The following is a 24,890-nucleotide window of genomic DNA, read 5'->3' as shown; positions in this document are numbered from 1 at the left end:
AAGCTGGGTGAATGAGGTCTGAAGCCCCTTGTTTCATCAGGAAAGATGATGACACTGTTATATTTGGCTTGAAGAAAGAAAGGTAGCCGTAAATGCTGTCTGCTGTGTGGAGTAAGCATGTGGAAGAAGTCAGCTTACTCAGTAGTACTTCGGAGGATAGAGCAAGAGTAACTAAGTGGGACTGATAAGCAGGTAGACTTGGAATCCGTGGAGAAGAGCACATTTCTAGAATGGAAGTTGACTGAGAAGTAGTCCTGTGAGACCCTGAGTCCCCTGTTCTAACAGTGCAGGGACCAGGGCTAGACGCCTGCTGGGAATGCTCGCTGTGGCCGGGGGTAGACCAGCTGACCAGCAAGCCTCTCTCTCCCAACATTAGTTTCACTGATACTCTGGCCCTGAATCCCTACGGAGGAATGGGAAGGAGGCATCACAGAAGTGGCAAAAAGTTAATAACATGGAGATCAAATGTAGTAAGAGCATACCACTCTTGCCTTTACAGCTTTTCCTACAGTTTGCCAAAATTTTCAACATCCCTTTCCACACAAGATGCAGCCTGAGGTGCCAACATCACTCAACCCTGCCTTGTCTTTGAACGGCTCTCCTCTATCACTCTCCCCTCTCAGGGAGTTCTTCTTTGGGTCCGTTTTCTTAAGATCTGCCCATTTGGAAACTCAAACCTTCATGGCCTGTATTTTTGGTTACATTAAACCCATGTGCCCCAGTTTGTTTGTGCTTCTTACAGGAGTCCAAGCTTTGTTTCCTTGGGTCGTAAAGGTTGTGAGGGTCTGGGGACAACTATAATCTAAACTAGGTAGGAGTTGGCAGTTTCAGTGAGGGTGTGATTTCTACTCAATAAACCACATTCTCATTTGGCAACTTGAAAAGCATTCACTTTTTATGTGAGTTTTTTTTTTTTTTTCCTTGCCTGGCTTTTCACACCTCTTGCCATTCAGAGAAGATAGAAGAACCCATAGGGAACACTTCTGTCCCTAATGAAACTAAAATTGCAAGGCCCCAAGGAGGGAGATGAGGGATTGCTGGAAAAGTGTTTGTTGCCCCCTATAAATTGATAAATAGGGGCCCTCAGCCCCCTCATACCGCTGATCAGGCTGCTGGAACAGAAGTAAAGGACGCCATAGCTCTTTGGAGAACATCTAGCCCAGCATGCACTTACTCCACCTGAACTCTGACCAATTCTGGAGAAATCTCACCTCCCCAGTGGTCAATGCAGCCCTCCTGCTTCTATAAGACTGGTAATGTGAAGTTGAAGGGAACCAGGAGGCTGTGAATAAAACTCATTTCTGAAGTGAATTCTGACTGAGCCTTCAAGGAAATAATCTGTAGGCATAGACCGAGATCTTGGGGAGCCATTGTTATATGAGCTGCAGCCTTCAGTGAGACTCACCTGGGACAAGATTCCATCTTGATCTTCTCTCTTCCAGGACAACACGTGCTTGCCCCACTCTTGGTGTGTACCAAAGACACTCTACTTGTCTACTTTGGCTCCTGGGCTGCATATGAACTTGTCAGGGAGACTTATTTCCAGTCTTTTCGAACTGGTTCCATGATGGCATCTTTCCTGTCACTTCCAGGGAAGATGGATGATTGGGGGCTGGAGGAAACACACCGCAAGAAGTTCAGGAACCCTCAGGAAAGACCAGGGCAAGAGGGTAAGGGGTAGGGCATGCAGAACTGATCCAAGAGCTGCCTGCTGGGGGACAAGGAAAAGTGTGGTTGGCAGACATCCATGGGCCCTGAACTAGCAATACCAAAGTAAGGACCCTGTGCAGGGGACTGATCTCTACTCAGCTCCACCTGTCCCTGGAATGTGGGGCCCCCCAGCTCCTCCCCTGGTTGTTTGCTTTCCTTCTTCAGAGGGACCTCTGTGATCAGGTCCCCTCTTTGGCAGTTCTGAAACACCTGGCATGGTAGGAAGGGGGCCTTTGACGTCAGTAGGGAGATTGTCTACTCAGGTGTAGCTTATTTCTTCAATGTGAGGTTTTGTTTCTAAACCTGGGTAGGCTGCCTCACATCCCATCAATGAGTGTGTGATGTGTATGTGTGCATGCATGTGTGTATGGGGGAAAGTACACAAACCTGGGATGGACTGAAGGCGGGGGAGTGATGCTTGACCCCTCATACCACAAAGCCAAACAAAACATGTTTAGATTGCCCCCCCCAAACTGGTCCAGCCCACCGGACCCCACAGCCCCATGAGATATGGGAGGGTCGCCTTTCTTAATATATAGACCTCAAGTCCTTTCTGTAGGCAGTGGTTAGGTCATGCCCTTCTTGCTCGGAGAGGATCCAGTGGTGAGTCCTCAGGACCCCTGTCAGCATAAGTGAGAAGGAGGAAAGGTCTGAAAATTTCCACAGAACCAGAAAGACAACATCTAGTATCAGGCTGTGCAGAAATTTCCTTGGAGATGGCAAAAGGGTTCCCCAGTCTGTGCCCTGTGTGTATAGGGAATTAAGGGAGTTTATTGAGGTTGAAAGGCAAATTGGCCCCCTGAGGAGACAACACTTAGATGATGCTTTAAAGGCAAGTGCTGGAGCGAATTTCTAATGAGAAGAGTAGCTGAGGGAGGACAGGGAAGCTCCTACTACAGGATCTCTGGCTCTGGCCCTTTAAAGGGAACCTGCTGATCAAACCAGGTGGGGGAACCATGGTAGCCAGAGCCAGTCTTCCTCAGGGAGTGTAGAAAGAATCTTCTGTCAGGAAGGCCAGAGTGAGAACAAGCTGCAGAAAGAACATATGCCTTTCCTCTCCCTCTTCCTCCATGATACCCTTTCTCAACTGGAAGACGTGTGCCAGGCATAGGGGCAGGGAATGCAAAGTGAACCTACAGCAAGAAGATGGACAGGACAGCTCCAAGAAGTGAAGGGCTTTGGGATTAGGGATCAGTCCAACATCCAGAGTTGAGGACCAGAAACACCACCTAATTGGAAAAAAGCTTCTTCCTACATCCCGATGATCTAGATTCCTCCAGCCAGCCCTGTGGATTTCCTCCAGGAAGTCAGAAGGAACCCAGGTAAGAGGTCTTGCGGGGGAGACTTGAACCACAGAGCCCCCTCACTCCCCGCAGCCAATGGACCATCTGACTTTTCAGAGGAAGAGAAAAAAAAAAAAGAAAGGCTGATATTTTTCTGTTTCTTCTGCTGCCCTGTGGTGTCTGGGGAAGCTCATCCTAAAACAGGGAGCATTACTAAGAACTCCAAAGAGAATTTAGATTCTGGAAGCTTCTAGTTGGAAGAGCTTATCTTAAATATATACCATTCTTAAATAGATACATTTTAATGTATCTTAATATGTTATATCTATCTATATCTCTATCATAATATCTAACCTTAAATAGATACATCTTAAATAGATCCAAATAAATAGATACAGTATCTTAAATAGATACAGTTCAAAGCCCTTTCCGTGTAGATAAGGAAGCCATGGTTTGTCCAAAGACTTGTCCAGGTGATAAAAGAGCCTGGACATAAGTCCAGGGGTCCTAACTTACAGCTCTGAGCTCTTCTTGTTCACCTGGTGATGGAACCAACTTAATCCATCAGCCCTCAAATCCCCTTACCATGCTAGCTGTTCTCTGGGTCAATCTTCACACTATTTGTCATCCTTTCCACAACTTTGTAACCCACAACTCTGACATCAGGATGGCTCCCAAGGCAGCACCATGTGGAGTTGACCTGTGGGAGGCTAATGCAGTGAATTTGAAAACTTTCTTCCTAGGGATCATTACCTGCTGCTTTCAAGGTGGAGGTACCTGGTCCAGGCATCTTCGCCTTTCCCCTCAGGTCCTGAACCCCTTCCTCAGACGTGCCAGTAGAACTAAACTATCTGAGCATCTACAAACATCTTAACCTACCAGCTTAACAACCTTTCTCTTTGGCGCCCCTCTCTTACACAGCCAACTTGGATTACTGTAGACAGATTCTGTGTAGCTACAGAGAGTAGATGTTTCTGGAACATTCCAGGATATTGAAGTTATCTGATCAGAGAACGACCTTTAATGGTATGTGATCTCCTTGGATAACCTTGTGTGATATGTGATCTCCTCCAAAACTGGCACCAAAGGATCTTTGGTGAACTTGCTGAGAAAAGGCTATCCCGTGAGGCTTGAAGTTCCTGTGGCCTGGTGTCTGCTGGAAAGCTACACCTTGGCCTTGATACATCCCTTCTCTCAAAGTGTACAGTGGCTACACTTTCCTTTAAGGCTAGAGGGTGGGATACTTTCAAGTGTACTTTCAAATGCTAACTCTACCTAATTAGTATTGGTTGTCTGAGCAGTGGGTTAAGAAGGAGTCTGAGGCTGTTTGGGAACTTACTGGGAGAGACGGCTACCACTAATTAGCTATGTTCGCCATAGATAATCGAGAGGAAGGGGGCAGGGAAGAGGATGTAGGGAAAGGGACTATGGAAATATGCTACCGGAGAAGGAGCTGGTGTACAATGGCCCAGAACTTTCCTCGGCCTTTTATTGGGTGTCACAAATGTAATGATACACAAGTAGGTTTGGAGTGGGGTTTGGGGAAGACAACTCTTTTGGGGATGACAAGTGGGTCTTAACAGTGGGTTCCAGATGCTCCGTATGTTGGACGTTGCAAGCGGTGCATGGATGGCATCGAACCACCTGCAAGAGACAGTAACATCTGTTCCAAACCTGAGAAAGACAGCTTACAGAAAGGATTTAAGCATGGGCCTGTCCAAGTAAAGAATGATTTTCAGTAAGATGGACTAGGTCAGTTTTCCTCTTCTGAACGATGTCATACATGGTTTGGTTTAGTTCCTTTCAAAGAAAATGGACTAGGTTTCAAAATTGTATTTGGCAGGTGGGACCCTCTACAAAATCTATTTTAACCCCTGGGATTTGAACAGTTGACTATTTCTGCATGTTTGACCTCAGAAGAGGCAGGAGTACGAGGGGACCCAATTCTCCCGGAGCTGCATTTCTGAGCAGATACTGTGCCTTGTAACTGGGCTTTCTTTCTGTGAGTCAGTGGGAAGAAAGGCGCTGGACCCCTGCCTTTAAAAACACAGGGTGGTGGCAGTCCTCAACAGCAGAGACCATGCCCCTGAAATGGCAGTGGGAAGCCACATGCACTGGGTTACTTAATAAGGCTCATCAGAGAAGGAGAGTCATGACTCCTACACCATGCAGGCAGGCCAAGGAGTTCCTCAGCCATTAAGTCTACCCATGGGCTACCAAGGACAGAGTCTTTCCAACGATGGGCCACAGCGCACTCCAAGCTGGACCCACAGAGCCCTCACTGGCGTTCTAAGGAGCCAGGTGGGCCTGGTGGGCCCTAACTCCATGGGAGCAGGCACTCTGGCCATAAACAACATTACCTGTTCACTGCACCATGCCACACACTGTTTTCCAGGTGTGCCATGATGTTAGGGGGAGAGAAGTTCAAGGAAAGCAAGGAATTAAGTTATAATGAACAAAATTACTCTTGGACTGTAGAACACCCACCCCCACCTCCAAAGTGCTTAGGGATTAGATCTCTGTCTTCAGTGGTCTGTTTTCTTCTGTCTCATTAACTGAGTTCTCCCAGCCACTCTTGCAGGATTCCTGGGTTTCTGGTTGGTTGGTCACAGATGGCCCAGCATTGTATCACCATCTGTAAACTCCCTTTCTTTTATCCAAGTGCCCCTGAAAATAATCAGCTCTTATCCTGTGAACTGCAAAACCCTACTCGACTCAGCCATTACCTTTGTCAACCAATGAAAGGCTCTCACCTTTATGTCAATATTTATCAAGGATTTAACGACAATGAGATTTATTATTCAGACCCTGAAATAGCCAATGACTGTTCCTTATACCATTCAGAAACTAAAGTGTGTAGTATAATTATTCCTCATTAATTTATTCAGCAAATACTTCTGAGTGCCTACAGAATACCAGGCTTATGCTGGGTGCTGGGGAAGCCAAGATAATGGGGTATAACCCAGGCTGCCAAGGGCCTCACCGTCCTGTGAAGGTGACAGACAAGAACATGTAATTGACACTTGGTGCGCTTAGAGTCAGTGCAGGCAGTTGTGCACTGGGACAGTGAGCCCTCCTGCTTGCTGCGGAGGGCCATGTGCCATCCGAGGGCAGTGGCCTCTCTGGAAAGGGATCTGACATGTGAGCCTGGCAAAATTGTTTTCCAGAGCCTTTTGCAAGCATTGCCTCATCTTCATAACCAGATGAGGAAGAAATAGAGGGTATCCCTCCAAAATATCCACCATCATTCTGTAGATTGAGTTTGCAAGGGCTTCCGATGGGGGTCTGTGTATTTCTTTCTGAGAGCCGTGCCTGGCAGTGAAAACAGCCTGTGGAAATGAGTGACTCTGGTTCCTGGCCAGAGTTACTGCCGCTTTCTTTTTTCCCCACCACACCAGTGGAATATTTATTTCTAGAACATTTGACAGATGTGTTCATGATAGTCTTGAAATCGCCTTTTCTCCATTAGGAAAGTCTTAAGAATCTGTCCCAAAGGTAGCCGTAAATGGCTAGCATCCTTGCTTTAAGTATTTTCAAAAACGGGAAATTTGTGAATCTATTTCGTGTCCTTGGTAGCAGCTGTTACCACTTTTCCTTCTCAACTCTTGGCCCAGCATGTCGGGTGAGGCTGCTGTCCTCCACTTCAGTCATACCCACGGGAGAGCTGGGACCGACCCCATGTCAGACCCTCTTTGATGCCACCTCCAAAAAAGTATTCAAGGGAAAGAAAAATACTTTTTGCTTTTGATTTTTGCGGCTGAGACATCGGCCCAAGGAACACACAGTAATATGGGCCATGCCCCCACTTTCCCGGGCCCGGAGCAGGGAGCCCATCCGGGAAGCTAACAGTGATGGGCCAGAGCATGAAAGGACAGCCAGTCCTCCCCTCACCATTTCCAGAGCCTCAAATCAGGTGTCAGGAGACCTGGGAGCAAGTCCCAGCTGTGCCATGATTCCTAAGCCGTGTGACTCAGTTGATTTCTCAGGACACAGGAGGTAGACTGTGATCTTGGAGTTCTGTGCAGTTCTCAGTCTAGGAGGCTAACGTCAGAATGTCGCTCTGCCCGGGGGTGGCTGGGGCAGCTGACACTCGGCGTGTGAGAAACGAGAAGCGACGGGCCAGCAGAGGTGCCCTTCCAGACTGGCGTTCCCTCAGAATATCCCGCCGGGTCGGACGATGAGTGCCACCCTCTCAGTCCCTGTCCCCGGCACAAAACCCATCTGCAGGGCTGTATGCGGGCAGGCTGATGTTCCAGGTGTCTCTGAAGCTCGGGATCAGGGAGGTCCTCCAGCCGAGGGAGTTACGGCCCAGTGCCCACTGCACAGGCAGGATCTAGGAAGCTTCAGAAACTATTCTGAACCTCAGTTTTCTAGTTCGTGCAGGTAGCAATGCCCAAGTGTAATTCCTATCCATGGTTCCAGGCAGCCGCTAGATCCTCAAGCTCCGGAGTACACCAGAGCCCTGAGCAGGAAGTGTCAAACCTGCGTACCTGCGGGACCATCACGACATGGGGTGAACACGGGATTGACATGGGATGAACACGGGATCGCGCATTGCAGGGAAGCACCAAGATGACTGGATACCGTCATTCTCGGGCCCTGCCTTGAGAAACCCTGTCCCGAGGGATATGTGCCGTGCTCTCCCCATGTGTGGAAATCTGAAATAATAAAGGCCAGCAGAGAGCTTACTGTAGCTGATCATAGCCCCAGGAGGACCCTTACCTCTATAGATGGGGGACACTCAAACAGTAACATGCCCTGGGAGAATCTGGTTGAAATACAAGCTCCGATTCCGTCGGCCTGGCTGGAACCTGAGACTCTGCATTGGTGACACGCTCCCAGATGAGCCTGGTGCCCCCAGTCCCGGGGCCACATCTTGAGTGGGAAGAACCTGGGTCAGTGGGTCTCAGCCCAAGGTGCATGTCAGAGCCATCTTTTAAACATGATGGGCATTTAAAAACTTGTATGTTTTTAATTCGTCTGGGATAGGGTTCGGGCATCTTTTAACACACCCAGTGATTCTAAGGTGCAGCCAGCATCGAGGACTCCCAGCACACACACTCCCTGCCCCAAACGGAGGACAGGGCACAGGCCGATGCACAGGAACGGCGGCCAACGAGGGTCAGCCATCCACACTGGCCAGGGCCAGCCAAGTAGGTCTTCGAGTAGTTCTCTGCTGGAGAAATAGGGCTCATCTTTCTCTTGACATGTATACGTGTCTGTGACAGTTTCTGGGGGGAAAGGAAGTGCAAGCTTTACCAGTGGCGAGGTGGTGGGGGATGGGGAAACTGGAGGCTTGACACAGACACAAATGCGATTCCCACCTGCTACTTCAGAGCCGCAGCTCCCGCCTTTCCAGCTTCTGCTTGTGACTTTTCCCCACTCGGCCTGCTTGGCTCTCAGCGGGTGCGCACCTGGGCAGGCACTAATCTGTCTTGCTCTGCCCCTGGCTAGGTGGCGGTAGGGAGCAGCCAGCCACAGCAAGCCCCAAGGCCCATGAGGGCTCAGAGGCCGGGCCCCCCAAGCCCAGGAGTGTGTTCCACATTGAGTGGTCGTCCATTCGGAGGAGGAGCAAAGGTGGGTGCTGCCTTCCCTTCGCTCCCAGGTCCTCAATTTACTCATCTCTAGATGGGGACAGTAGCAGTACCTACAGTACCTACTTCCTAGGGCGTTAGGGAGAGCCACAAGAGCCAGGCTCATTCTTGTCACACCCAACCTCTGACCATAGCCATGGCCTGGTTGGGGGGGCATGATGCTGGAACTGGGACAAGCAGCCAACTCAGGAGGTCTCTAATTTGACTGCATATTGGAATCACCTGTGTCCCATCCTTGGAGACACTAATCTAATTCATCTGAGGGGCAGCCTGGATGGGCATAAGGGTATTCCAAAGCTCCCCATGAGATTCTAATTTTTGTCAAACCACAAACCCACAAACCACTGGTCCACTTACCAGACTAGAGGTGAAATTTCTCGCCCACAGTGGTCAAGATGTCAAGGCCAAGGAAACAGCTGGAGAGCCATGGAAGGGAGGCGGCTCCCACAGGCCATGAGGGAGCCAAAATAAGCAAGGGGGGGAAGCCTGGCAGGAGTCGGGCAGAGGAGGGACGTACGAGGAGTCCTCCCCAGTCAGAGGCAAAAGTAGCCACGTGAAGAGCCAGGGCAGAGGAGCAATCTCATTCTGCCCCTTGAGTCTCAGAGAGGGGAACCGCCTCTCCCAGAGTCACACAGCCTGCAAGGGACAAGGTAAGGGAGGACCAGTGAGAGTCCTTTTTACAACATCCCATGCTTCCCAGAAGATGTGTCCCTGAATTCTTGCTCCAGCTCATCTAAACCTCCTCGTTTCTCACCAAAAGTGGCCAACCCAGAGAAACAGGCCTGGGGGTGTAGGAAAACATCATACAAACATCCATGAGAGGACATGGAGACATCTAAGGGACCCTCTGGCCCAGGGGTTTGTATTTGTCAGAGGTCACCGGCAGGGCAAGAAGAAAGTGAGGCTTTCCTCAAAAGGTTAACAGTTTTTTAGAATGCCGATTCTAGAATCCCAGGCCTAAACTCCCAGTGGGATATGTGTGAGAGCACGACTGCTTGGGACACAGGAAGCTTCACACACAAGCAGCGGGTCCACTGGGGCGCCATGCATACTGGCTTCAGCATCTAGAGGGATCTTTGCTCTACACTTTCTTTCAAAGCTTCCAAAATTAATTTGTCCTGCATTGTGTAGCTTCCCAATCACACAGGTATTTGCAGCCCCTGTCTCTTCAAAAATGGGAGTGCTGTGCCGTCCTTCTAGTGCGTTGGTACTGTTAAACCTCATGAATGCTGTGGGAAGGCCCAATCCAGCCTAAAAATACCAGGAGTTCAGAGCCCAGCCTGCCATCCTCACACATGACCACCAGAGGGAACCAAAGCACCAAGACCAAAACTTCCAATGGTCTTTTAAGATGCCTAAAACCCTACTAAAATTGGTCATCTTTAAAAATAAATTATCTGTTAATAACAAAAATATGTTTATGGAAACTTTACAAGAGTTTTCTAGAATTACAAGAACATGCCAAAATCTGTTTCAAGGCATGACGTGGACATCATTTAATCCAGCCAGCAGTTGCTGCTAAAATACCAGAAATTCCCAGATATACATACAAAAAAAGAGACCACAGAGCCTGAAGTCATCCAGTTGGAGTCATAATCAGATTCAAACCCAAACCTTACCTGGTTCAGGCAACTTAATACTTTAGGAGTATTTCTTTCTACACTTACAAGTTTGTGCAGGAAAGAACCCTAGATTTGGGGATCACGGCCAAGGCACTATTGCCTCATCTAAAAAATAGAGGGATTGAGCTAAATCAGAGGCTCCTAACTAAAGGTCAGTCAAGTCTCTGAATTCCCTAAATTCCTGTAAAATGTCCTGTTTACATGCAGATGTACATTTTTTACCCAAATGGGTTCTTGACCAGTAAAAAATCAAATGGGTCCTTCCGGCTGCAAGACACAGTAGTTCTGGGCTTCCTCAAGTGGAATAGGAAATACTGAATATATCAACTCAGCTGCAAGAAATTTGCTGCTAATGTGCCATGTTAGAGGTGTCCTAATTGATTATGTGCTTTCCTTCAACTCCAGTGTTTGGAAAAGGCGACCACCAGGAGAAACAAACCAAAGATCCTTGTCCCTATCAGTATCGGAAGCCCACGGTCGAGCTGCTGGTGAGTCACGAGTGGCCCAATTCGGGCAGGGTCCTGAGCCACGGAGGCTGCGGCAGATTAGGGAGCAGACATCTGGAAAAGATGCCCTCTGACGTAGGCAGTTTTTTTGAATTCATATATCCAGAAACATTATTACCTGGGATAAAAGTGCCTGTTTTTCATAGTCTACTTTATAGAATTTCATATTCCTTTGATTTGAATTAGTTATTATCTGTCTTCCCCTAAATCTAGCGTTCAAGAATTTAGGAAACAAGCTGGTGCCAATTTTCAAACACAGAATCTTTACATGTTTAATTTTATGGACAGTTAAAATTTGAAGACGAGACATGCTGGTGGGGTGGGGGGAATGATTTCTTCTGGAAAGAATGTGGTATAAGGGTAGTCATAGTTGAAAGAAAGAGCCTAAAGATCTGTGGTTAAATATCAGTTCTACTGTTTGACCTTGACCTTGAAGTTCCACCCATGACCAAGCCCTCATCCCCAGGATGAGGATAAATACTGTCTCGTACTGTGGGGTTGTTGCCCGTAGTCAATGCAGTAACACATCAGACAAAATACAAGTTATTCCTGTCTATGGAAACACAGAGATGATTCACTAAGTACCAAATGAAAACGTTAGCTCGGTCCCTGAGCAAGCGCAGATGTGGCTTCTAAGCGTGGGAAGCACAGGATGTGGGAGAGCTCCTTGTCTTGCCCCCGGACAGGATCTGGACACCATGGAGGACAGCGCTGAGATAAAGGTGGAAGCGAACACGTCCAAGACCTCCTGGATTCAGAGCCACGTGGCTGCCAGCGGGAAGAGGGTCAGCAGAGCCCTCAGTTACATCACAGGGGAGATGAAGGAGTGCGGCGAGGGGCTTAAAGGTAGAGGTCCTGCGAGCGAAGCCCGTGACCCTGCTCCTAGAGTGTCACTTCCGACCGTCCCCCCAAGCACACGGTCCTTGGTAGATTACACTGAGGGAAAGACCGTGTCTGTGGGATGAGGGTGTTGTTGGGATGAGGGTGGTGTTGTCACCACAGACACACAGACTCTTGGCATGTGAGGATGGGTCAGCGTGCGAGCCCTCATTTCCGAACCAAGCGGCCGTGCTCTCACACGTATCCCACTGGGAGTTTAGGCCTGGGATTCTAGAATCGGCATTCTATAAAAAAATTAAATTAAATTAAAAATGCCCGCCCTATGGATGACTCTCGGGAGGATTAAGTCTTCTCTCTCACAAGCCTCCCAGAGCCCAGCCCACGGGTTAGACACCCTCTGTGCCGCAAGAGCATTTTCTGATGGTCTCCTTGAAAATTCTCGCAGGAAACAGCTACCTCAGGGTACCTTATCCCCCCACTCCTTGAAAAAACCAACATTAAGACCACAACCAGCTGGCGATGGGTCTGAAGAGTTTTCTGGGCCTCACATGCCCTCTTGGGTTCTCGGTTTACCCCCCCTGTGTGGCAGGGCCCGGGAGGGCATGGCGCCCTGCGAACCCACTTCAGAAGCGAAACTTCCCGCACCCCCCAGCCACCCACCGAGGTCCCGTGCAGGCCCGGCGCACCCCAACATTGACTCCCTGCCCTGGCTGCCTTTCAGACAAATCCCCAGTGTTCCAGTTCCTCGACTGGGTCCTCCGGGGCACGTCCCAGGTGATGTTTGTGAACAACCCCCTCAGCGGCATCCTCATCGTGCTCGGCCTCTTCATCCAGAACCCCTGGTGGGCCATCTCGGGCTGCTTGGGCACTGTTGTGTCTACTTTGACAGCCCTCATTCTGAGCCAGGACAGGTAAGTTCTGGGACACCGAGCGCCCGGGAATGAGGTCAGAGGTCACTTCCTGCGGGGACCCCGTGCCACCTTCCCATCCCCTCACTGCTGTCCTCCGAGCTCAGAAACTCCTCAGACTACAGACACTCATAACTGACAACAGTCACTCCCTCATTACTCGGTAACAGCTCCACATGGCCCAGGGGAACCCGAAGGGTTGATGTCCTGCCTTCCCATTCCCAGGGGGGCCATCCGTGGGAAGGTGTGTGCAGACGAGCCCCAGTGGAGAACAATCTGGGTCAGAAGGGAAGTCAAGGAGACAGTACCCCCCCCCCCCGGAGGCCCTGGGAAGACCCCACTCCACCAGCCCTCCTCTGTCCCCCTAGGTCTGCCATCATGGCAGGACTCCATGGCTACAACGGGGTGCTGGTGGGGCTGTTGATGGCCGTGTTCTCAGACAAAGGCAACTATTACTGGTGGCTTCTGCTCCCCGTCATTGTGATGTCCATGTCGTGGTAAGTTTGCTCCTGGGGCTGCCAACCTTCTCACCCCAGCTCCCTGTCTGTCTAAACTCAAATTTACGGGGGCATTGGCTTAGCTGGCATATCAGAAACATCCATTGGAAATAATGAGTCATGTCCTACAGTGACAGCACTGTGCTAGGTGGTCTGTGGACAATATCTCCATACCCACCACCCTTCACTCTGCTTTTTTTTAAGATGTAAAAGGGTTTCTGGTCCTACTCAGCCAGAGCACAGAGAAAGGAACTGAGGCCCATATGTAGGTGAAGAGCCATACCATAGCCTCCTGTCAGTCTCTAGAAAACTTCTTCTTCCTTCTGCTGTCCCCTACCCAGCTTTCCCCCATCCTTGGGACCCCCTGACCTGCGCAAGACAGCCTCCTATGTAGACTGAAGGAGCACTGGGCAGAGCCCTCAGAGAGCCAGGGCTCGGCTCCCCTTCACCTCCAGAAATCAGCCACGGGGCGCTCTGGCCAGGAGGCTCGGTGCTCTCAGCTGCTCTGCAAACATTTGTTGACAGAAGGAAGGGGGGACTACTGTTCCCCTCCCTGCCACTCCCTCACTCTCCTCATGCCTGAAAGTGGAGCTGTAGGACTTTTCAAGGAGCTTCTGTGGCTCTCTGCCTTAGGTCTTCCTCCAGAATGCCCCCAGAAAGCCCTTTTTCTGAAGCTGAACCTGTCCACCCTATCGGTGCACCAGGCCCAGGGAGGCCGGGGAAGACGTGCGCAGGGCGGGCCGGGCTCCAAGAACGTACCCGGCAGGCTGCTTTTCCTGAGGAAAGCGCTCCTGCTCGGCCTAGCGTCAGAGCTGGAGCTTCCTGAACAGTCTCCTGTGCTTCTGCCACAGCCCCATCCTCTCCAGTGCCCTGGGCACCGTCTTCAGCAAGTGGGACCTCCCGGTCTTCACGCTGCCCTTCAACATCGCCGTGACCCTATACCTGGCAGCCACCGGCCACTACAACCTCTTCTTCCCCACGATGCTGCTGCAGCCTGCGTCTTCCACGCCCAACATCACCTGGTCAGAGGTCCAAGTGCCCTTGGTAGGTGTCGGGGAAGGCAGAAGGGCAGCATCTGTCCAAAGGCGACATTCAAGTGGCCTTTACAGGTCCTCCACGGGGAATGGCTATGAACAATCACACAGCGTAAGGGGCTCACGTGCAGTCTCTCTTCAGCCACCGTCCTTTTCCTTCCTCTCTATAAGAGCTAACAGGACTGTTTCTGGTCCCACAGGTCCTAGCACAGAGGCAGAAACCGAGGCCTGAGGTCACACAATCAGTGAAGTGCAGAGTCAAGTTCAGCACTCTGGCCCCCGACGATAACACCTGGCTCCTTTCCTTCTTCCTTCTCAAAAAAGTCTTTCTGATGCTTTTCTCCCATTTTCTCCAGCTTACGCTATATATTTTCCATCCGCCTCACTGAATCATGAAAGACACACACCTCATACGACCACCTGTGGGCAAACGACATCTCTGTTGCCACCCCGAGTGAATTGCATTCCCTCTCTAAAGCATGGTGACACCGTAAAGCACAGGTGTACCTCCACGAAGAAACATCTAGATAGCAGAGCTTTCCACATGTTTTCAAGTATATTGTATGTAATGCTGGCCTACTGCATGTTAGCCAAGATAATTAACAAGACACATTTTCGCTGAGGTTCTCCTTGTTTTCCATTATACTAGACTACCCACCCCCCGGTTGGGGGCTTGCTCTGAAACTTTTCTTTTTTTAAGATCTTATTTATTTGTCAGAGATAGAGAGCGCAAGCAGGGGAAGCAGCAGGCAGAGCAGGCAGAGGGAGGAGCAGGCTCCTGGCTGAGCAAGGAGCCTGATGCAGGACCCGATCCCAGGACCCTGGGATCATGACCTTAGCTGAAGGCTTAACCACTGAGCCACCCAGGCATCCCTGGAACTTTCTTACTGTCATTTAACCACAAAGCCATTTGGGCTTGTTGAAAGAACTTTCAGAAATAACAATGCGTCATTTCTCAAAGCATTTCATAGTAGACGACAGCATGGTAGAAAGGCCCTGCGTTTGCACTAAGAAACGTTATTTAGGAAAAGAAATAATCGCATTGGCCTCATCCTTGTTGATTTGTGTGTGTGTATGTGAGGACCTTCATGAACCAGAGGTGAGAAAATGTTGGCAATTTACTCGATAGGCTCCTGTTTCTTGGTATTTACTGATCAGTCGATCAGTTTTAAAGGCACGATCTCTTTAACTAGCTATGGGGCCATGGTGCTAGAGAATTCAAGACGAGCACATTATACATTCTTTATGCCACATTTTCAATGAAAAATATATCCAGACATTTTGTAGAAATGAAAAACAATTAAGGAATCTTGAACAAATACTTTAGAACCCCAAAAGTCCAGGAAATAAAAATTCGGTCTTTGGTGGTTGCCTTTTAAAAAGTAACTCTCTAGCCAATTAAATGGATTATGATAATGACTAATATGTTTTATCTTTCTGATCACTCATGAGAGCCCTAAGTGTTAATAAGTCAAGTTAATGTCAGAAGGAGAGTCTAAAACTCCCAACAGGGTCGAAGCCCCGTGAGTTCCTCTGTTTTCTGGCCCCCAGAGGGCTCCCTGGATGGTGTCACCAGCTGGTCTACACCACCCCGCACCACGGGCTCTGTATTGAACTGTCCCACCTGCCGTCCACACCCGCATGGTAATGCCGGAGCCCCTACCTTGGTCTCTGTTCCTGGGGTCATGGGAGATTGCATCTGGAGGGCCCCTTAGGCCAACCACAGGCTCCTGCAGTGTCTGCCTATCTCTGCACACCTCCAGGGGCAGCATCTCCCCGGAAGGCAATGGGCTGAGAGAAAAGCTGTCTCCCTGGAATACATGCACTCCCTGGCCCAGGACTCTGCTTCTTCTCAGCTCCCAGCCCAAGGGGCAAGACAAACCTGTGTGCCCTGCAAGGAGACCCCTCCCCTATGCGCCCTCTGAACTCAAGGGCTTTTGGCCAACCTTCCAAACCATGGGACCCAACCCCAGTTGCTGGGGAAGGCTGCCTGCCCAGGATCCTTTTCTCGAACTCGAGAGCACATGTGCAAGCGTCCGCTGGCCATGGACCCTGCCTCAGCCAGTCCCTCACCTCCCCAGATAGGCCCCACTCCCCTGAGCTACATGGAGGCCTCACACAGCCGGGTACTCATCTGTTGGCCACCACTGCATTGGCTTATCAACCAGAAGAGCAGAGACCATGATCGTACCCCCTCGGGGACTCTCTTGTGTGTCCAGCTGCTCACCCAGGCCGGACTCACGTGACCACAGCCCAGACACCTTATTCTCACAAACACGAACAACCACTTTTCATAGCATATTCAACCTTCTAGTCATAATTTTAGGTTGTTTTTTTTTTTTGAGTTACAAGAGAGTTTTTAAACACCAACTTGGATCAGGCATCTCTTAATTTTGTAATGGATAAGACCCTCATTTTAAGTTTCTAGTTTCTCTTCACTGGGGCTTCAGTATCTTACACTCATGTTTCTAAATATTTTAAGTTCAGTATCTTACAGTCAGGTTTCTAAATATTTTAAGTTTCCTCAATAAAGGAAACTTTACATCCTATAAACTCCTATTGTTTTAAGAACTCCAGATTAAAACACAAAAGCTTGTGTTCCATCTAGAGCCCATCTATCTGGATACAAGTATCTTGGAAATCTGTTGCAAAATGTTGGTGTAGAGGCTTTGGCACAACTCTTTTCCAGCCAAGGTTCCAGCTGTCTCTGGTCTCACCCTACAACCCCATGTGATCTTTGTCGCTGCAGCTTCTGAGAGCCATCCCTGTAGGCATCGGCCAGGTCTACGGCTGCGACAACCCCTGGACCGGAGGCATCTTCCTCATAGCACTGTTCATCTCGTCACCTCTCATTTGCTTGCATGCTGCCATCGGCTCCACCGTGGGGATGTTAGCAGGTTAGTGTCACCACTACCCCTTAATAAAGCCATAAGGTTGTTAATATCTGGAGTCAGCTCCAAGGCAACGGTGACACGTCTTCAATACCCGTCCCCTCCCACCGCCCTGCGCTGATTCCTGCCAACTTTTGCTCCTTTCATTATATCCTGTTTCCCCACTTCGGGTGCCAGTGCCCTCATATTTCTCTGAGCAAAAGCCGCCCTCCAGCAAACAGAGAACAGAAACTCTTTGGTGGTTAGCCATTTACACCTTAGTATAAATTTAAAGCCTAAGAGAAGTTAATCAATTCCAGGCATGTTTGTGTCTTACGTCATATCTTGATGGATGATACTCCAGGAGAGAACATTAAGATATCAGTGAAGAAGGAAAAGCCCTCTTTTTTTACAAGAACTTCTTTGGATCGCTTAGAAGCACTGCAGAGAGTCCTTATTCTGAAAGCTCTCTTCTACCCATAACAGCTTCACCACTAGCACTCATGTGGCCCGATGGCCGTTTGTTCCTTTTAGTTACTTTTTTCACTGAATAAGATCTTTTCTACAAATGCCTAAGAGAATGGCTGGTCCGGGCTTTGAGCTCTGTGTGGTTTTTAGGGCCGGCAGGTGAGCCCCATGAGATGCACCCCCCAAACGCAACACCGATGCCTGTCTTCTCTCATAGCCCTCACTATAGCAACGCCCTTGGACTCCATCTACTTCGGCCTGTGTGGCTTCAACAGCACGCTGGCCTGCATCGCCATCGGAGGCATGTTCTACGTCCTGACCTGGCAGACGCATGTCCTGGCCATCGCCTGCGGTAGGGACCACCACCACACCCCTCTGCACCTTGCACGCCCTACCCATGCCTGTCCCTGCTGGGAAAGCTGCCCTGAAAATTCTGTGGCTCCTCCAAAGATAAATGGGAGGATTGTTTGCTTGGTAAAAGGGTTTTATATAAAACGTTTTTTGAATGGTTGCTGAATGATTCACTCAGTAAAAATTATTTTCATGGAACACAAGTGCTCAGCCAGTATGAAGACCGAATTTTGAGATGGTGGTTGTTTGGTTGCTGTCCGTGAGCTGTCTCTGTGATGGCTGCTCTCCTGGCTGGTGACTGAAGCTAACCAACAGAGCAACACTTCCACAAATTAATCTTTATGTATAGAATTAGGCGATTTACATCAGTTATGGTAATTAACCTTAAGCACCCAAACACTGATCATGGGATCTTCAAATAATGCTTGTGCTTCAGGAATGCTGAAGGGTAGGGGTACTCAGTGACTCTCTAATAAAAGTCTGCTGTTGTTAATATCCTAGGGACAACTGGGATGTTTTCAGTTGAGAAACAGGCTTTAGAAGCAAAGCCCAATTCCACTGGTGCATATGACGTAAGGCACCAGCCTGGCCGTGCCCTCTGCAGGCGGAGCCCGGGAGACGAGGCAGTGGGCCTCCATGGTCTTCCTCATGCTTTCAGGGTGCCGCTCCTCCCTGGAAATCCATATTCTGTTAATGACTTGTGATGAAATATTCCGGCAGAGAGTTCTGGAATCCACGTGCTTTGGCCGTAGAGTACAATTTTCATCTATGGTTTATGCTGCTAAATGCTCCTTTGCTAGAATGCAAGGTGGTGGGACCTAAGAGAACCATAACGGCTCCATTCTGGCCCTTCCTACCAAAGCTCATCTGCCGTCTTTGCTGTGCTGACATTTGCCTGGAATTGAAGACATTTCAAAGCTGTCAAGTCACAGAATCCTAACTCAAGTTCCATTTTTTTTTCGGAGAGATAGAATTTATGACCTCCATGTCTTGGCGGGGGGATGTGTGGACTGATCTCGAGACACCGCTCATCACTGGCCTGTTTCTTGGTTCTCTTCGCAGCACTGTTCGCGGCCTACCTGGGCGCTGCCCTCGCCAACGTGCTGTCTGTGGTGAGTCGACGTGGCCTGACAATGTGCCACAACACTCCCTGAAGCCAGTGCGAGACCCTCCTCCAGAAGCCCTTCCCCAGCTCTGCCCTCCCGTCTGAGATCACATGGCCTGCCTCGGCACCTGCCAGACAGGAGGAGCTCGGCCGTGGAAGTTTAAATGTCCACTGTTGGTCCATTCAGATTAGCTTTGGGCCAGGGGAGCTTCTCACAGAAGGACAATTGGATAAGCATTATCTCTTAAATTGAATTCTTTCTGTGGCCTCATCCTCTAGATCTAGTTTTAAATCTTTATTATTTAATTTTTGTGTGTGTGTATAGATCAAGCTCCCGACTAGCTTATGGGTCAGTGTATGTCTTTGTCCATCCCTTGGCAACTGAGGGCTGAAGGGGTCGTGAGGGTAGCCTTCAGGGAAGACAAGCATCCAAGCCCCAGCCGTACCTGATAGAAGTCAGAGCTGGGGGCTATGAGCACGTGCAACCCTGTTTGTCTGAGGCCTGGTGTGCCCTGATGTCCAACTCGGGAGGAGCTGCCTAGCCAGCCCCAGCCCCCACATACCCGGGGTTTGGGCCCACAGCCTGGGGCAGAGGGCTCAGGATTCAGCCCGCAGTCAATACCTCCCCCTTTTGAATAAGGGTTCAAGGGCACATCTTATAAAAACAACCAGAAAAAGTCCCAGTAGTCCTGAAAGTGGGGATGACGGTGGGCATTTGAGCCACACCTGTCTGAATCCCTTCTTCACCCTTAGTGAAACCGGGCAGGTTGAACTTAGCCTAGGAAGGAATTTTCTAAGCAAGAGAACTGGCCTTCTCTGATACCATCCTATGTCCCCTGGTGGACTCCATCCTCCTCTGGGCCCCGCGAGTTGTGTCCGCGCCTCTCCGGCCACACTGGGCACACAGCCGGGTGACGAGCGCGGTACCCTTCTCCGTCTTTGACCTTCCGCCGGCGCGCTCCTTCCGAGCCGAGGCCGGTCGTGTCCTCATCTTCATCTCTAGCACCTACTGCACTCCCGGCACAGAACAGGGCTCAGGAAATGCTGAATGAGCGGGACTCTGAGGGCGCCAGCCGTGGCCGTGGGGAGCGTGAGAGCTGGGGCTGGACAGTCGGCCGCCAGAAGCGCGCACAGTCACCAGCGCCCGGAGGACGGGCTCGGCGGCTCTGGGCGCCCCCGGCTCTCACATCCTCTGTGTGCCTGTCCTTACACCTGAGTGTCCAGCCAGTGACCTGGTGTCACGTGCCCTCCTTGGGCAAGGTCCTAAAGGGATGTCAACCCGGGGCTGTTGTTCCTGAACGCGGGCGCTTACAGGATGGCTGGCCCTTTCTTCTGTGTGGTGCTGAGGCGTTAGAAGTTATGCTGCTCGATTCACGCTTTTTTTTTTTTTTTTTTTTTAATCGAGATTATTTTCCGTGTGCCTATAGTGTTTAAAACACTGTGCCGATCACTCTCCCGGATACGAAAAAGGGCAGGCTATTTACTCACTCTGAAGGAATTTCTAATCTCCTTGAGGAACGGGATATAAAAATGTTGAGTGACATTTCTGAGCCCCTTCAAGCCCTCCACAAATGGGAGCACTTGGGAGCTCTGTTCCTCTGCTTTCTGGCCAGCACACGTATGCACGGCCTGTCTTCCACAGTGCCCCCCTCTGCTGGACGGTCATGGCCACGTGCTGAGGGATATTTATGGGGTCCTTAGTAGGCACGAGGTACCAACTCTCTGAATAGACATGGTTATCCCTACTTGACTTGAGGAAATAGGTCTCAGACCATTGAAATGCCTTTAACAAGGTGGTTGGAGCTGAGACGTAGATCTGGGCCTGTGGGACTCTAGACCTTCATCCTTTCCCACTGTGGGGCTTCAGGGGGTGCCTCCCAAAACACACTGTGTAGTGTGAGCAGGGCTTTGGGGACACTCATTGGGTGTAATTCATTATGCCTGAGTGTTCTTAGGCCATTCTAGCTGCCATTGTTCTTCCCCAAGTCCCATCTGGGAGCGCCATCTTTGAACACACACACATTGTAGGCACGCGGTATTACCTGAGGTCTTTACTGCTTATAATGAAGTGAGGTTGGGGGTCGGGGGAACATTATTTGTTCTGCCTCATAGCTGAGTCTGCAGGCTCCTTGTCAGCGAGCTCTCCACTCAAGTGATCTCAAGGAAGATTGGGGAAGCATAGCAAAAAGGCTCAGGGCATCTGAGGAATAAAAAATAGGTCAACACCATGAGAAGGGGAGCTGGGAGTGGGAGAGCCCTTGAGAAGAGAGATGGCTGCCCTCCGCTTCCAGCCCCTGGGACAAGAACGTCACGTCTCTGCCTTTTTCCAAATGTCTGTTCTATCTCCCTCTGTCTTTCTGCAGTGCAAACAGTCCCTAGTGACCACCCAATACTGGTTGGTTCTCCAGTCTTTTCAGACCAGGTGCTCAGTCTGTCTTAGTTCAAATTCTCAAAAAAGGATCCAATATCCAGGCCATCTGCCTGTGGAAGCTGCCTTTGGGTCAAGTGACTTGCTCTAGTCCAATCAGCTGTGACCAAAGAGAAAAAGATCATGAACTACAAAATGGCTGCCAAAGCCACTCCTTCAAAGGGGCTATGAGAGAAGGCAGACAATGGTCATATTCCTAGAGTTGGAGGAATAGCCTGGCCAGACAGCCTAAGACAAAACAGGATTTCTACATAAAGCCATATTATAAAAGGGTTCCAGGGGCTGCATTCTGAAGAATGCTCATCCACCTGTTGCAATCAGGTGGAGAGCACTGACATGTGTTTACACTGGCTAAGAATTAAGTATTCTTCCTACCATTGCCCACAAATCCTCCTGTCCTATACCTAGGGCTGTAGGGGGTTGGTAAAGGCTGATGAAACAGACACAAGCATGTGATATAACCAGGCTTCTCTTGTGTGACCCCCACCCCTTGCTCAGTTTGGACTGCCGCCATGCACCTGGCCCTTCTGCCTCTCCGCGCTCACCTTCCTGCTGCTGACGACCAACAACCCGGCCATCTACAAGCTTCCGCTCAGCAAAGTCACCTACCCGGAGGCCAACCGCATCTACTACCTATCCCAAGAGAAAAACAGAAGAGCATCAACCATAACAAAGTACCAGGCCTATGATGTCTCCTAGGCTGCCTTTTCCAAAACGTGTCACTGTACATTCAGCCTTCAGCAGGTTGTTCGGGTCCCCAAGCTGACGGCCATGCAACCACCCCTTCTGTCTGTTCTGTGATTTTCCCCTCAAGCAAGCCTATACCCTATTTGTTCCCCCACATAGAGATATACGTGTATAGCCACCATTTGGGGACCGCTCAGTTCTAAGATGTATAATACTTATCAAAGATACAGTTAGTTTAGACTTCATACCCATAGCTCCCTCCAGAAGAGCTCCCTTTGATGGGACTTGCCCTCTTCTACAAAATAAGTCACGTCCCTAAAGAGAACTCATCAAGAAGGAGACAGAGAGGAGCATGGGCCTCCAACTCAGGCATGTCACGGAGCCATGCATGGTACCAGGGAACATGCATCAGCCTGGAAGGTGATGGGATGGTTCTGCCCCAACTCTGCCTCTAGTGAGCTTCCGCCATCTTGAGTGAACACATCCCTGCTCTCAGCCTTGACTTCCTACTTTCAGGACAGGGAGGGACTGTATCTCCCACCCCAGCAGTGTGGACTCTTCTCTTTCTCCCATAAACTGACAAAACCAGCATGACCATCAAGTTATTACTCTAAGTAATAGATGGAGGGCTTACCTGGAGAAGAGGCAAGAAAATGTTCATGTTCTGAGATTTGTTCCTGAGTCACGAGAAGACTTGATGTTAGGAAATTAAATTCACTGGAAATGCCAACATGCCTTCCTTTGCATAGTAGAAATGTTTCTGGAAATGTCATAAGAGGAAACCTGATCTTTTTCAACATTCAAATCATGTTTTAAACAAATGTATCTTCTTTTGTAGTATTCACAGCATTCCCGTATTAAACGGTTAAGTTTGCAAGATGGTACTGGGTTTTCTTAAAATGGGGCTCACCTACCGTGTTCACACATCACCCATTTGAGGAGTTTTCCATGGTCAAGCAAGTGTCTGACAAAAGGTGAGGACAGGTTACAAATCATCAGAAGAGGGTCTGATTTGCTTGCAAAGGGAACTATACAGAAATGACGGTCATTGTGTTTTGTTTGAGTAAAAGTACGGGTTATTAACAACACACCTTACTTTTCAGGGAATAGCCTTTTAGTTTTGCATCTCCAAATTACAGGTGCAGCCCCTCTTGAATGGCCAGTAACTCCTGTTACTTAGTTACTCTGGTTACAGCTTTGAGCTCCTAACCCACGGGACCCCTCTGTGGAAAGCCACGTAGCTCAGCCCTCCCAACCCTCCTCCACAGGATGGGAATAATCCTCCCCCAGCTCCTCAGTAGGACACCCTCCCCCCATCTTACACTCTCAACTTAGCTTGATGGGGTGAGGACGTAAGATGCGGGAAGAAGGCAAGGGGCAGGAGACACACCCTCTATAAATGCAGCTTTCAGGAAAGAATCACATTTGATTAAAATCCATTATTTGGAAAAAGCCAGTGTCTACATTTATGTTTTCTTCCCTCTGTCTGCCCTGAGGTCCCAGGCGTCTTCTGCCAGCCCAAGAGCCCTGGGCTGCCTCTTTCTCTACCAGATCAAATCTAGCCATTATGACTTCTCCAGGAAAACGGAACACTTCCTGCTGGAAGCAAATCCCCCACATGGGAAAGGGGAATGAGTCACACTCCGGAGGCTACCTTTGAGTTTGTGATCACACCTTGAGGCCAAGAAGGTCTCGGGTTGTATTTTAACGACCATGGAGTTGTGGCTCTCTGAAGATCAGGCGTCCAGGAATTTCCCCAGATGGCTATTCCTGCTCACAGCTCACTCAGCTGCCCCAGAACCCTTAAGTGATGACATCAAACCATTAAAATAGCACTTTTCTGTGCATTTTCCACCCAAGTGTTATAATCTGGGTTTATGAAGAGCAGGAAACCCTCCACACACCTACCATTCTGCTTAGTGACCACTAATCAATCCCTTCAGTTGTTCTAAGGATTTCAATATCCTCATGTATACAGCAACTTGGGTTGGCCCAGGATAACAAGCAAGGTGGGAATAGACGGGATAAAAGAATTCAACCTGTGAAAATGTATGAAAGCCACAGGATTTCCAAAGTCTGCATCAGCACCTCTATTAGGCACCAACAGAGGACAGAGTTCCCTCAAGTTCCCAGGAGTCAGCTGTGCAAGCCACTGTGTCTCTCCCGCCACATCCAAGGCTTGAAATCAGCCGCGGGGGGTAGCATTTCCGCCACAGAAGTCAGTAAACTACAACTCTGAGCATCCCCGACCCCCAGACAGCCGGCTTAACAGCACACCACCGCCAGGCCAGTGCAGTGGGAGGAAACACTATAGAGCTCCAGACCAGAGGCTCAGAAAACGGGGTACTCGATTCAGCAACATCACGTAGATGCCATTCCACACACAGGAGGCATCTGCCAGGACAGCATAGTCTCGGGCATTAAAAACAGCTCAGAAGATTGACCTGCTCTGAGTTCAACACTGAAAACACACCCCTTGGAAGCATCCATACAGAACAAATCCAGGAAATATTGCAAGAGACACATGAAGTGCAGGGAGGTTGAACACTGTGGTAATGCTTGTTGTTCCTTAGGACCAAAATAGAAGAAAGTACCCGTAACAAACAGTCCAGAGTGGAGTATTAAATGACGGGGGTGGACAAAAGAGGCAGGAGAGCCTTTAGGGTCCTCGGCTTGTATAGAAACTGACAAGTTTAAGAAATCCACAAGGAGGAACAGAAGGGTGATAAGAGCAACCACCATGAGAACAAAGTTAGAATTTTAATTTTGGGGGGCGCCTGGGTGGCTCAGTGGGTTAAAGCCTCTGCCTTAGGCTCAGGTCATGATCCCAGGGTCCTGGGATCAAGTCCCTCATGGGGCTCTCTGCTCAGTGGGGAGCCTGCTTCCCTTCCTCTCTCTCTGCCTGCTTGTGATCTCTGTCAAATAAATAAACAAAATCTTTAAAAAAAAAAAAGGAATTTTAATTTTTGAACTAGAAGAAAATTCCA

General features: G+C 49.5%; 1 protein-coding gene across 4 annotated transcripts in view; it reads left to right on the top strand.

The window, feature by feature from the left end:
* Positions 1–22,780, top strand: part of SLC14A2 (solute carrier family 14 member 2) — a 414,760-nt gene extending 391,980 nt beyond the window's left edge. For 2 of the 4 annotated variants that reach the window (XM_082699319.1, XM_082699318.1), the window contains 10 exons: positions 8,448–8,570; positions 10,615–10,697; positions 11,402–11,561; positions 12,277–12,466; positions 12,832–12,960; positions 13,812–14,004; positions 16,744–16,891; positions 17,550–17,684; positions 18,746–18,795; positions 21,715–22,780. In XM_082699319.1, the coding sequence (XP_082555445.1) occupies positions 8,448–8,570; positions 10,615–10,697; positions 11,402–11,561; positions 12,277–12,466; positions 12,832–12,960; positions 13,812–14,004; positions 16,744–16,891; positions 17,550–17,684; positions 18,746–18,795; positions 21,715–21,915 (1,412 nt within the window). In that variant the 3' untranslated portion in view covers positions 21,916–22,780. Of the gene's footprint in view, positions 1–2,339; positions 3,033–8,447; positions 8,571–10,614; positions 10,698–11,401; positions 11,562–12,276; positions 12,467–12,831; positions 12,961–13,811; positions 14,005–16,743; positions 16,892–17,549; positions 17,685–18,745; positions 18,796–21,714 lie in introns of those variants that run through there. The other 2 variants (XM_082699320.1, XM_082699321.1) reach the window with 2 other exon arrangements.
* Positions 22,781–24,890: the final 2,110 nt, after the last annotated feature.

This window comes from Mustela nivalis (assembly GCF_964662115.1).
Source record: "Mustela nivalis genome assembly, chromosome: 14".
In the NCBI taxonomy this organism is placed as follows: Eukaryota; Metazoa; Chordata; class Mammalia; order Carnivora; family Mustelidae; genus Mustela; species Mustela nivalis.
Note: the sequence above shows the minus strand (reverse complement) of the source record. Positions and strands in the feature narration are given on the sequence as shown.